At 52.4% G+C, this 13,032-nt stretch overlaps 1 protein-coding gene across 1 annotated transcript in view; it reads right to left on the bottom strand.

The window, feature by feature from the left end:
* LOC110532096 (protein bassoon) overlaps window positions 1–12,218 on the bottom strand; it is a 29,325-nt gene extending 17,107 nt beyond the window's left edge. Inside the window, exons 1-3 of the mRNA XM_036988011.1 lie at window positions 11,780–12,218; window positions 4,474–11,142; window positions 146–1,766 (exon numbers count right to left, since the gene is read on the bottom strand). Coding sequence (XP_036843906.1) covers window positions 146–1,766; window positions 4,474–11,142; window positions 11,780–12,184 — 8,695 coding nt within the window. The 5' untranslated portion in view covers window positions 12,185–12,218. The remainder of the gene's footprint in view (window positions 1–145; window positions 1,767–4,473; window positions 11,143–11,779) is intronic.
* Window positions 12,219–13,032: the final 814 nt, after the last annotated feature.

The raw sequence follows: 13,032 nt of genomic DNA, 5'->3' as shown, positions 1-13,032 counted from the left end.
GCGTGCTTCTGGACACCGGGGCGCTGTGCACCGTGTTTGGTGTAGTCGTCATAGTAATAGGAGGACCCCCCACCCATGCTAGTGCTGCTGCTGCCCACTACTCGGCCGTATGTGTCTGACCCTCGTGGGTGGTAACTGCTCTTACCCCTGCTGTGGTGCTCATACAGGTCTTCCTCCCTGGTCAGCTCGTCCTCCGGCCTGCCGTAGGAGCTTCCTCCTCTCGCCGGACCGCTCTCCCCTGCGTAGCGTCCACCGTGGCCGTCGCTCCGGTGCATGTCCACTGTGCCGCCCAGGCCCTCCTTGGTCAGCTCGCTGATGTCATCGCACATGACGTAGTTCCTTGGGACATTCTGCTCCAGGCTTGCGGGACCATAGAGACCGTCCTGTGCGTAGGTAGAGGGGCTGTCAACTGAGTGCAGACGGTCAGATGGAGTGCCATGGCCATAGCTGTTGGCCACTGTCGCAGTGTATTGGCCGTAGGAGCTGGCTGTAGTGGTGGTGTAGCCATAGGTGTTAGCTGTGGTGGTGGTATACTGGCCATACGTACTGGCCGGGGTGGAAGTGTACTGCTGCCCGTATGTGTTGGATACTGTCGTGGTGTACTGGCCATATGTACTGGAGACTGCCGTAGAGTATGGCCCATAAGTGTTGACCATGGTGGTACCACCAGTATACTGTCCGTATGGGGGTGCCCCACTGGAGGAGGAGTAGATGGTGTCTTGGGCCGTGGTGGTCACCCCTACAGTGGGGTTGCTTACAACCTCATAATTGGTGGGCATCTTATGCTCCAGGTCAGCCAGCGAGGTCTGTCTCGGTCTCTGGTGGACAGTGAGGATGTCTACCTGGGGCTGGTAGGGAGTGATCTGCCCAGGGCCAGCTGGGTAGGACACCTGACTGGGGTATGGAGAGGTGTGGGTGGGGTAGGGAGGTTGGCCAGGCTGGGCATGCTGGAATCCCTGGTGGCTAGGCTGTTGCTGAGGCAGTGGGTGCACACCCTGCTCTGTCGGGTAGGGGGGATGACTCTGTGGGAATGTGTGGGAGGAGAAGGAATGGGTCTGGTAGGATGGGGGAGGATGTTGGGTCTGCAGGGGGGTGGGCTGGGGGAGAGCCGCTGCCTGGGACACTGAAGGGTAGGGGGGCTGGTTGAAGGCTGCAGTCTGGTAAGGGGTGCCGGGCTGGGGAGCTGGAGCTGGCTGGCTCAGGGTGTGGTAGGACTGGTAGGAGACGAAGGAGGAGGTGGGAGGAAACTGGGCGGCTGTGTTGAAGTCGCTGGTGAACTGGCTCATTGGTGCTGTGCTGGGTCTGGTCAGCACCCCGTTGCTCTCGTAGGAAGCTACAGCGGCCGCCAGCCGCAGGTTATTCAGCTCGCTGTCTGACATGTAGTCTCGCGGGTCGCCCATGCAGCGCAGATAGGCCATATCCCTCCTCTCCCTCTCCTTCACCAGGGTCTCCTTGCGCTGATGGATGCCTAGCTCTAGGTAGCGCAGCTTGGCATCAATCTCCTTCTCCTCCTCCTCCAGCTCCTGCTGCTGCTTGCGGAGCTTGGTGGACTCCTGCTCCACAGCCTTCAGCTCGTGGGTGAGGTCCTTCAGCAGGCTGGCTTTGGCTGCCAGACCTGGCCTGGTTCCGGCCCTCAGGGAGGGCACGGACGGCATGTACATCTGGGGGAGGGCCGGAGTGATGATGGGGAGGTGGCTTTCCTCTGGAGGGGGGCTGGGCAGGGTCCTCTTCACCTTCCTCAGGGCACTCTGCTGCAGGGCGGCCAGCTGCAGGGAGACAGGGGGCAGGGCCATGAGAGCAGGGGTTAGGGAAAGAGCTTGCACAATAGAGCATCACACATGTGACAGAGATATGTATTGTTCCTCAAGGATGATACGAAATACAAGGTGCATTCTTAAAGTGTGATTATACATTACATTACTTAATGTGCCTGTTCAAAAGAGAAAAGCAATAAACAAATTGCTGTAAACTGAAACTTGATAAATACTGTATCAATATTTTTGCTACCTTTAAATGGCATTGCTACAGTTACATAACAGTACAAATGTCTATAATTGAACATTTCCACTAACATTTCTCTATTATGTAACATCCTCAGCCATGCCACAACTGTGCATGCAGCACTAACTGGGCAAAGAATAAAACGTAGTGGTAATTAAATTTAGATTCCATTGGGAGTCAAATGAATCACAGCCATAGTCTCAAGAAAGGTCTGGGAAGATAGCCCCAGTATCTGTCAGCAACATGAATGTTTAATTAACTAGGACCATTTCATAAAGATGCTCCCACAATAGCAGCTCTACATAAACTCAGCAAGTGTTTTACAATCATGCACTTCTCTTCAGCAATTCTAGCATAATCTATGAGTAGGGTATAAAATAAATTCCTCTCCGCTCTTAAATTGTCTTCAAATCCTCTATATTTATGAAATCAACCAACTTCAAGTCTGTTGTTTGTCATCCAATTCAAAATGAATCTACTCCCTGTTTATTTTCAAATGCTATTCAAAATTCAAAACACAGGTTTATCATTACTCTACAAGAACTGCCACAGATCTCCACACCCCTTTATTCCCATACAAGATTAGGTCAATTCTCCATCACCTACAGAGGTCAGTTTTTTTAACAGTCTCCTTGACCACCTCAAATACCATATCAGCTCCTTCAACAACTCCTTCAAATACAAAATGAAAAGATATTGAATCATTTCCTGCCTATCAGTCACTTATTTTGATTATACGTTTTACTTGAATGTCTTTTTTCTCTCTCTCCCCCACCCCCCCCCCCCCCCCCCCCACCCCAAATCATGAAGTTTACCTTGTTCTTTGTGTAAATCTCCAATGATAAGTTTATTAGTCTTAAAAATCAGGATACTTTTTATTCTATAAATATTCGAAAGAGGGAGGTGCCTTACAAGCCTCTCTGGGTTTTTGAAAAACTTTTCCTGCTCTTTCCAGTTGCCTTTTAAAGTCATCATATTATATAGTATTTTCTTGTGTGAAAAATTATTAACAAAGAAAGCATTGTTCCCAAATACGATAGATGGTCACTTACATTTCGGAATTGTTTCAATCTGTATATAGGGGGGACAAACATCAATCCGAAATTTGCCACCTTAGCAAGTGTAACAAACACTGATGAATGGAGATATTATTGACAGCATTTTCCTATGATGACGTTCAAAATTGCTTGCCAAAAAAACATCAATAACTTTTCAATGTAGATATCATTTGACTGTGTCCACTTAAGCTGTGCATTAATAAGATGTTGGAGGACATATGTCTGTGGTGCTTTTTGAAACTAGAGATCTATCACAGTGTAACTGTGTGTAAGTTGTGTTGTTTTATGATGAGTATACACTCTTAGAAGTAAAGGAGCCTGGAAGAACCTTTCGGGGTTCTAGAAATTGCCTCTCCGCGAACCGTTCCAGTGGAAAAAGGTTCCTCGAGGAACCCCTATGTAAAGGATCAAACCGGAACCTTTTTGTGACGAGAGGGGTTCAATCTAGAGCCTTTTAAATATATATTGAAGAGGTGGCAGACTATCAGAAGATTGAAGGCGTGGCTTTCACATAGCTATTTTGGGCCACCCGTGAGAGTAAATGTAATTCCTGTTCATGAAGTTAAGTTTGTACACTGCAAATTAAAATGTTTCTTGAATATTTATGCATATTACATATTCTATTACAATATTAACAATGCTTATTACATATAAAATGGTAACTATTCCAGTTTTGGGATTTGCACACGCTCTTGAGGAACTCATACACCGCTGTAAGCCTTGTTGAAGCTACAAAATTGTCAGTGTTCAACCTTAACATGTGATGACAATACAACAGAACAGATTAACAGGAATTACATTTACTTCCACGGGTGGCCTATAAAGATCTGAAAGCCACGCCCTTACTAAGCCACTCCTCCAGTCCAGGGTTCCTCCAGTCCAAGGTTCCTCCAGGAACATTACATTGAAACATTAAAGCAGTGGTGTCAAACTCATTCCATGGAGAACCTAGTGGCTGCTGGGTTTTTGGGTTTTCCTTTTAATTAAGACCTAGACAACCAGGTGAGAGGAGTTCTTTACTAATGAGTGACCTGACATTCGGCCCTCCGTGGAATGATCTTGACACGTGCATTAAAGTTTCCTCCAAGAGCCCCTCAATTTACCAAGGGTGCTAATATAAACCATTGACTAGCAATGGTTCCTTGAAGAACTGCAGGGATTCCTTGAGGATCTCCAGAGTTCCTCGAGTCACCACTAATTCTAAGAGTGTAGCATCGCATGGTACTGCACTGTATGGTTATGGGGCCATATTTTAATATTATGCTACCAATTTGATACATACTACAGTAGAATGCATACAGTACTTAACAGTAAAAAGACAACTGTCCATGTGATCTTGCGATTTGAGTCTTTCGGTCTCTGCATGTGTACAGAAATAGCTGTTGAGGATCAAAGGATTGACCTTATGACCTACCTGGCTCTGAAGAGCTTGCTGCTGGTACAGGTTTAGCCTGGCCTTGGTTGTCTCATCTGTAGTGGGGCTTAGGGGCTTGGGGTCCGACATGGACCTCTGTGTGCTCTTAATGGGCCGGGGCATGCTGGGGTGGCGCTGGGGTGACTCGACCGTGTAGGCTTTCTGCTGGGGGGTGACGTGGGCCTTGTTCAGCCCGCCGCTGGAGAGGGACGTCTCCAAGAGGCGGTGGGGGGATACGGGGGAAACAGGGGAGTAGAGCACCTGGGGGGACTTGGGGGGCTGACGGATCAGGCTGGAGAGGGACTCATTGTGGAGGTGGTTCATGGGCTGGGTCTGGTAGCTGATCTCTAGGGGGTCTGGCCTCCTCCTGTTCTGCTGCTGGCGCGGGTCGGCGGACCCCACCAGCTGGATGCTTGTGGAGTAGGGGCTGACGGTGGTGGGCACGCTGAGCTGAGGCACCACCACGCCCTGAGACTGGGCCTCAATGTCTGTTTGGCAGGCTAGGCTTTGGCCCTTCTGGGTCCTCTCAGGGCCTGAGATGTAGTGGATAATCTCGACTTTGTTTGGGTCTGGCACGGTGACGTGGATAGCCGGGGACACTTTCCCCAGTTGGTTTGTTTCAGTCTGACAGGCGCTATCTCGAATGGTCTGGATGGCGATACTGGATGAGGCGGCTGTCTTGGAGGCTGTGTCTGTCTTGTTTTCGGCCACGGGATCCGAGTGCTTAGAGAAGCGAGAGCGCCTGCGCCTCACAGGCTGCTCCCACTCCACTTTCTCCTCATCATCATCGGTTTGGACACTGCAGTCTACACTGCGCCTGTTGCGTCTGCGCCGGGACATGATGTATCTCTCCTCGCCATCCTCTTCGTCTGTCTGGACACAGCTGTCCACGATCCTCCGTGCTCCATAGAACTGGATGCTCTCACCCTCCATTCCGTCCCTCAGCCGGGGCATGGAGGTGGAGTTCTGCCTCCTCATGTTGGTTCTGGTCTCTATGTGCTCTTCATTGTTCCTTAGACACATGTCCGAGGAGGAGTTGGGCAGGGAAATGAAGCCCACTTGATCTCCATAGGGCAGCAGGGTCTGGCCGTTCTGGTCCACCTGAGCGGCTGCGGCGGCTGCAGCAGCAGCAGCTGCAGCAGTCTTCTGCCTCCTCTGCTCCTCGAGCTGCTGCTGAAGCTGCTGCTGCAGCGACTGTATCTGGTCGAGCTGGGCTTTCTGCTGGGCCAACTGTTCCTTCTGCATCACCAGCTGGCTCTCCCTCTCAGCCTGCTGCTGCTGCAGGACCTGCTCCTTGATGGTCTGAAGCTCCTGAATCTCCCTGTGCACTAGCATCTGCTCCTTCTCGCGGTGCCGCTGCAGCTCCATGCGCTCCCTCTCCAGCTCCTCCTGCAGACGTAGCTGACGCAGCTTCTCCAGCTCCACACGCTCCCGCTCCATTTGCAACAGCTGCTCATGCTGGCGCTGCATCCTTTCCTCCGTCTCCGTCGCAGTGTTGACTGGGCTGCTGGAGGGTGGGCCAGACGGAGGGGGCTGGGTGTTGCTCTGGGGCCCAGTGTAGCTTTGTGTTGGAGGGTAAATGTGAGCTGGAGGGGGCTGGCTCTGGGGTGGAGGCTGGCTCTGAGGATGGGATTGAGGTTGCATGTGGTGGGGCTGGGCTGGAGGTTGGTTCTGAGGCTGGACCCGGGGCTGCCCTGGGGCCTGAGTGTGGAGGTGAGCCTGGGTCAGGTTCATGGGTTGCTGCTGGGGCTCTGTTGGCAAGCTGACTGGGGCTGATGTATGGGCAAAGAGAGGTTGAGATGATGGATCAGATGCACCTGATTTCACAGAGGGCTTCCCTAGGTAGACTGGGGCATCCTGGGTAGTGGTGATAGCAGCAGGCATGCTCACAGGGGCCGACGTGGTGAATGGGAAGATGTTGGGAGCCGGATAACGGTATGGAGCCTGCCCAGACAAAGGCATCCTTGGGTTCACAGGCATTCTGGTGAGGCTGGCCAGTGGCACGGGTGTCATGTTGGCAGTGGGTAAAGGCCTGTACACTCCCCTCAGTAGTGGGCACAGCACTGAGGCAGGCTGGGTAGTGATTGGCAAGGTGGATGCGATGGGCGTGTTGATGGTGGAGTAGGTCATTCCATCAGCAGACCTCATGGCAGACGGGTACATGGCTCGGAGGCTGGCTTGCCTGGCATTGATCATGTTGGTGAGCGCTTGGGTTTGAGAGATTGGCTTCCCATCAGGTCCGTAGAGCATATTTTGTCTCATAGAGTTAAGCCTGCCACCTGGACCTGTTCCCCTTCCTACACCGTACTGCACAAGCTCCGGATTGCTCCCATAGCGGTCCATTAAGTTGAGGGCAGCGCACATTCGGCTGATCTCTCTGGCAGTGGTGGCACTGTACTGGGCCAGGTTGGACTCCTGGAAGTTAGCGAGGTCTCGGGGTGAGTAGCCATAGTCTGAGCTAATGTTTGACAGGGAGTTGAATCTGCGTATGGGCAGGGCAGTAGCAGTGAGGTCACCCCCATGGCGTAGGTCAGTGTAGGAGCCGTACTGCATGCCCAGTCCCAGGAAGCCTCCCTCATAGGCATGCTTCATGGTGCTGAGGTCCACGGCCAGCTCTCCAGAGGCCGTGATGTGTGGGTCCATCTTGGAGTGGTAGGACTGGAGTCCGGCCTCTGCTAGGTTGGTGTCAGACATCGAGGGCTGTAGCCGCCCAGGGTACGGTAGTGTGTAGGCTTTACGCCCGTCCATAGAAATATCCTGATACTGGCCCTCCTGGTCCGACTCGTAGGAGAGTGGTGGCGCAGAGGGTGGTCTTGGCTCTTGAGTGGCCACTGTCTCATCAACATTTTGCTTCTGGGAGAACGGACCACCAACACAGCTACCTCCGAATGGGAGGCGGTACACTACATCACAGCAGGCCGGTTGGTTCTCAGCTTTGATCTGCCCCCCTGTGAGGTCCACGGCATCCTGGCTCTTTTCTGTCTTCACCAGCTGGGTCACTGGTCCTCCCTGTGGGGCTCCATTCATCTGGACCATCATGCCATGAGGCCCACCGCCTGCCAGGTTCATCACACCTGCCGGGATTGGCTTGCTCTTCAGCTCCAGGGGACCTCCAGTGCTGTAGATGTCAGGGGCGACGGAGGAGGATATAGCACTGACCACGGCTGGGGAGTTGCTGGTTTGGCTGACCAGAAGGTCCTTTTTGAGCAGAGTCATCTGGCCTGGTAGGTTGTACCGACCTAAGGAGGACTGCTGCTGCATCTGATGGTGTTGCTGGAGCTGCTGCTCCAAGAGCTGCTGCTGCTGTTGAAGCTTCTGCTGCTGCTCCATCAGCTGCTGCTGCTGGATGCTCAGGTCCTCCAGCTTGGCATCAATCTTGGGGATGGATGGGTCAGTGGGTGGTGGTTTGTTCTGTGACAGGCACATGGCTGAGCCCAAACCCTGGCCCAGGTCCACTCTGTTTTGTAAAGGGTCCCCGTAGACCATGGGCTGTTGAGGCTGTGATATGAACATGGAGGCGGCCACCGTGACGCTCACCGTGGTTGCGGTTGATACCATCACATGGGGGTGCTGCTGGGTGTTCAGGTTCATTATGAGAGGCTGAATGATGGTGGAAGGGTGGCTCCCCTCGTGCCCACTGGTGTATTTGCGTGTTTCTGTGGCCAGAGAGGTAAGATCCATGCCGTGGTCAGTCATGATGATGGGAGCTGGTATAGTGGCTGTTCTCAGATCCACTGTTCTCAGATCCACCACGCTCCCACCATAGATCATCTGGCCCTGCTCCACTCTCGAGGTCCCAGGGACAGTGGAGATCCTGCAGAGAGAGATGTTGTCCATAGACATCGAACCACGGCTGTAGGTGCTAGCTGTGGTGACCATGCTGGTGCCAACATTGACCTTTTCCACCTTCTGCATCCTATAGAAGCTGCGGTGAGGAGACTGGTGGTATGGAGGGCTGTCTGGCGGACTGGCCTGTGGAGAGTAGCCATCTAATGTCAACTGTCGGCTGAATCTGGTGGGCGAGGATAAAGGTGAGGTGGCTGTGTTGACCGTCACTGGTTTGGCAGGGCTTGTGTGCTCGGTGTCCATGTAGTGGGAGTCCTGGGAGGATTGCTGTCTGAAAAGACGTGGGGATACGACTCTGTGAGATGTCTGGGTCCCCTGGACCATCACTGGGGAGGTGGGCCCTGAGCCAGCCGACGGAGCCACTATGCCTGGGCTGAACGTCTGGGTGGAGATCTCGACCCTCCTGGAGGGGGAGCGACTTAGGCTCTCAGTGGGCGATGGGGAGGGAGACAGAGGGGGGCTGGAGCTCTTGTAGTACGAAGACATCTTTGGCGAGCGGGTCTCTATGACGTGCTCTGAAGATGTTGCACTGTCTCTGACTTGGACCCCTCGGTTCTCCCCCACGCTCCTCGCAACCACCTCTCTCTGGCTGTATGCCTGTGTTATCTCCGCTATCTTGCTGCACACATTTGAGACGGTTGTGGTTGAAGTGGTGGGACCTCCAGTTTGCCGACCATACATGGTGGATTGGGTGGTAGTCATCGTTTGACTAACGCTGGTCTGGGAGATGGTCACTGCATCCCGGGAATAAACCCCGTAGGCGGCTATTGTGGTGACGACCGCCACTGGAGTGATGCCATTTTTACCCGTCTGGATCTTCATCCCTTTTGAGTAGTGTTGTGTCACCCGTACATCAGGGATCCTTCCTCCGGTCTCAGAGAAGGACACAGGTGCAGAGAGCTGAGTGGGGCTGGTGCCAGGAGTCAACAGGTCATTGGTCTGCTCAAGCAGCTTAGTGAAGGCTGACCCAGTATCTAAAAGCTGCTTATCTGGATAGGTACTGTTGTCTACTTCCACCTGGTCGTCTGCCTGCTGCTGTAACTCCAGGGCGGAGGACTGGTGCATCTTAGTGATGTTCTGGGAGGTCTGGCGGATCTCTTCGTAGATGTCTCCTGTCTCTGCTGCTTCGTTTTCATAGCCAGTCTCTGCCTGCTTATACTCGTACTCGTCTTCATACTGTTGGCCATTTGTGTCATCCTTGTATGTACTGTTGTGTCTCCCTTGTTGCTGCTGCTGTTTCTGTTGTTGCTGCTGCGGTTTCTGTTGTTTCTGATGCTGCTGCGGTTTCTGTTGTTTCTGCAGCAACTCAGCTTTCCTCATCATTTCCTCATACACCTCCTCAGCACTCTTCAGGGGCTTGCTGCTGGAGGGAGCAGTGATCGTCGTGGTCGTCAATGACTTCTCGGTCGGAGAGTACAGAGACATGAACGTGGGCAGGTTATATTCGCTGCCAGACTTGTAGAGTTTAGACTCGTATCCCTCAGCCTCTGAGTCCAGGCTCTGGGGGGAGTATTCTGAGGCAGAGGATCGGTGGAGCTCCTCCATCTCTGCAGCCTGTCGCAGCTCCTCAGTAGGGGAGGCATCCTCGATGGGGGAGAGGTTGCTGGGGGGCGTCTTGGATCTCTCCCTGCGTCTCTGGGCCCTCAGCTCCTCTTTGTCTCTTTTGGTCTTCCTGGCCGTGCTGCGGATCCTCTGTTGCTCCAGGTCCCTCATCTTCTCCTGCTCCCGCAGCAGCTCCTCCTCCTCCCTCAGCTCATCCTCCTCAGAGGAGTCCTCGATGGTGGGCAGCAGGGAGCCATGGGAGCGGTGCCGGGCTTTCCTCTGCTGCTTGGCATCCTCCAGTCTCTGTCTGCGGCTGGGACTGCTGTCACTGTCATCCTCCATGGAGGAGATGGAGGTGGGTGAGGTGCCAGAGTTATAGCTGGAGGTGGTGGGTGGCAGGGTGGAGGAGTACTCTCCTCTGGAGCGCTCCTCAGGAGATCCTGTCAGGCTCTCCATCTCTAGCTCGGGCTCTCGGTCCAGACTGAGGTCATTTTCATTGTTGAGCTCCATGTCATGGCTGTAGCTGTTGGTGTTGTTGAGCTCAATGGTCTTGAAGCGGCGCAGGCCCCCCAGGCCCCCCTCCTCTCCTTCCTCCGCAGAACCTTTGTAGATGTCACTGGAGCTTTTGGTCTCCTCCTCGAAGCTGCTGGAGTGGTGAGATAGGCGGCGTTTCTCTTTCATTGACTCCGAGATGTGCTTGTGCGTCTTTTTCGGTTTTTGGTAGCCGTAGCCTTCGTCCTCCTCGTCCTCCTCCTCCATGTCCTCCTCTTCTTCGTTGTCCTCGTCTGCGCTCATCTCCATGATCTGCCTCCTCATGAACTCCTCATCTGTCATTGGCACCGGCTCGGCCACTTTCTTCTCGTCCTTGGGAGCGGCACTGCTCTTGTGCTCCCGTTTGGACTCCCAGTCCCCTCCGTCCTCCTCCTCCTCCACAATGTCCTCCAGCTCCTCATCAGAGTCGTAGGCCTCTGGGGTGATGGAGAGCGACCGGGGCCTCTGCTCTCGGTGGTGCCTGCCCCGGCCCCGTTCGCGCTCCCTCTCCTCGGCCGGCAGGGTCTTGGACTCCAGCAGGGGCCTCATGGAACTCTCCAGCTTGGTGATCTCGGAAGGGCTGGGGGGGCTGCCACGTCCGCTGATGCCCCTTTCGCTCAGCTTCATCTCCTCCTCCTGGATGAGGCCGGTGATCTCACTGTGGGAGCTGGAGATGCCATCCGAGGAGTAGCCGGTGTCGCTCAGGCTCTGGGGGCTTCGTGACAGGTCTTGAGTGCTGTTCTTGGTCTCCTAAGGAGGGACATAAGAAATCAGCCAAAAACAAAACAGCAGACTGGGAAAAAGACCTGAAAAAAAGACCTCAAAAACCCTAAGATGATCTTATGCAATGATTATTCTAAAATACTTATTTGTAATGTTCTGCTCCTCATATTATTCCACCCATGCTCACATTGAACATTGGAGAACAGTGGGCATTAGAGTGGATCACTTTCATTTTGTATTCACACCAGCACTAATTCAGTACCACTAAGGCCTTGATGGCTTTGCATATTCATGGTTGTACCAATCGTAGCACATTATGTTTCAAGAGGGGCGACGGCTAAAATGGAGTGAGAGAAAAAACACATTCCTTTTCTCTGAGTGGAGTAAATCCATCAGTGCTGTGGCTGGCGCCTGCTTCGTCAGCTCTGCTTTTTTTTTCTAGACGTCAATAACAAGGTGCAGGAGAAGAGGGAAGGCACAGAAAAGATTGGATGCCATTTTCAAATCATTTGAGGTACTGTGGCAATAAACTATCAATACCTTATTCCATTTCAACTCCACTAAATGTCCCTCGATAAACATCTCGCTTTACTACATAACAATAACTAAGCTTTATCAGCTGTATATCAAAATGAATTTCTAGGAGACCTAAAAGGTGACTTACGTCATAATGTCTTGACTTCTTTAGGTCTTTTGTGATTGGCTCTCCCTTCTTCTGAGTTAGTTTGGTGTCTATGGCAGGTTCCACCAGCTCCTCCGACTTTGGCATAGTCTCTTCCGTGGCCTTCGGTTGTTTTGGGGGCTCATTGGAAGGTGTGGGCTGGACAGGAGCCTTTGTGTCCCCGGATTGCTTCACTGCGAAAGGTCCGCTCCCCAGGCCTGTCTGTGGCTTCTGCGGCTGAGGCTGCATCGTTCTTGGCCCTTGCTGCTGCTGATTGGTCGATTTCAGGAAGGGCGGCTTCTGAGCTGGCTGCTGACTGGCTGGTGCCAGGTGGCGTGGAGATCCCATTGGTTGGTGCTTTGGAGACGGATGAGGAACAGGAGAGGGGTCTCCGAGTCCTCCGGACATCAGCCGCTGGGTCTGACAGTTCAGACAGAGCCACTCCCTCTTCTGAAAAACAAATCAGAAAAACAAAACTATTATATTAATCTTTTGATAAAAAAATTAAAAGAGAAAGAAAAAGAGAGAGAAAGTTAGGAAGTGGAGTATGGGGAAGGGGGGTACAAAGCGGGCATGGAAGAATCTGACAAGAGTAGAACATCCGTCCCACATTCCATGTACATCTCCACTGTGATTCTGTAGATAAAGAAAAGAGTGACAGCGCTGCTCCCCTGGGATTAAGGCTGCGGGTCTCTGAGTAGAAAGTCATACTGTCTATTTCCAGGCGGCCACCAGATCGAGAGACATCGCCCTTCTACGACACATTTTGGGGGGCCGGCACATGATGTTCCCATAACAATGGGACTGAGTGGAGGCCCAGTCCCAACACCTACAATAGTACTACTCTAAGAAGTAAACCTATTAAAACTATGAGACATCATTCAATCTATCTTTACTGGTGTTGTGTTTGATCCTCAAATAGATGTTTTCTTATTGCTCACGTAGGCTCTATGTCTTGGTTGAGGTTGAGGCTACAGTACAGAGTTTTTACCCCTGTCCCGCCCCTCTGAAAAATTATTTCTCAAAACGAAAGATCTGAATCACGTTCTGCACGTGTTATTTTTACACACACATTCCCGTTTCTCTCTTTACTCACCCTCTTCTGAAGCCCCGACCAATTTGATCGATATTATGATGTGGCCTATCTCTCAGACTAATATTTCTGAACAGCTGCGATTTGAGCAAACGTTCAAAAAATATATATGAAGGCTACAACCTCCTCTGTCTTTTGTAACGGATATTGCCGTTTGACAAGC

This window comes from Oncorhynchus mykiss, chromosome 9 (assembly GCF_013265735.2).
Source record: "Oncorhynchus mykiss isolate Arlee chromosome 9, USDA_OmykA_1.1, whole genome shotgun sequence".
NCBI lineage: Eukaryota > Metazoa > Chordata > Actinopteri > Salmoniformes > Salmonidae > Oncorhynchus > Oncorhynchus mykiss.
The sequence above is the reverse complement of the archived record's forward strand: the minus strand, read 5'-3'. Positions and strand labels throughout refer to the sequence as shown.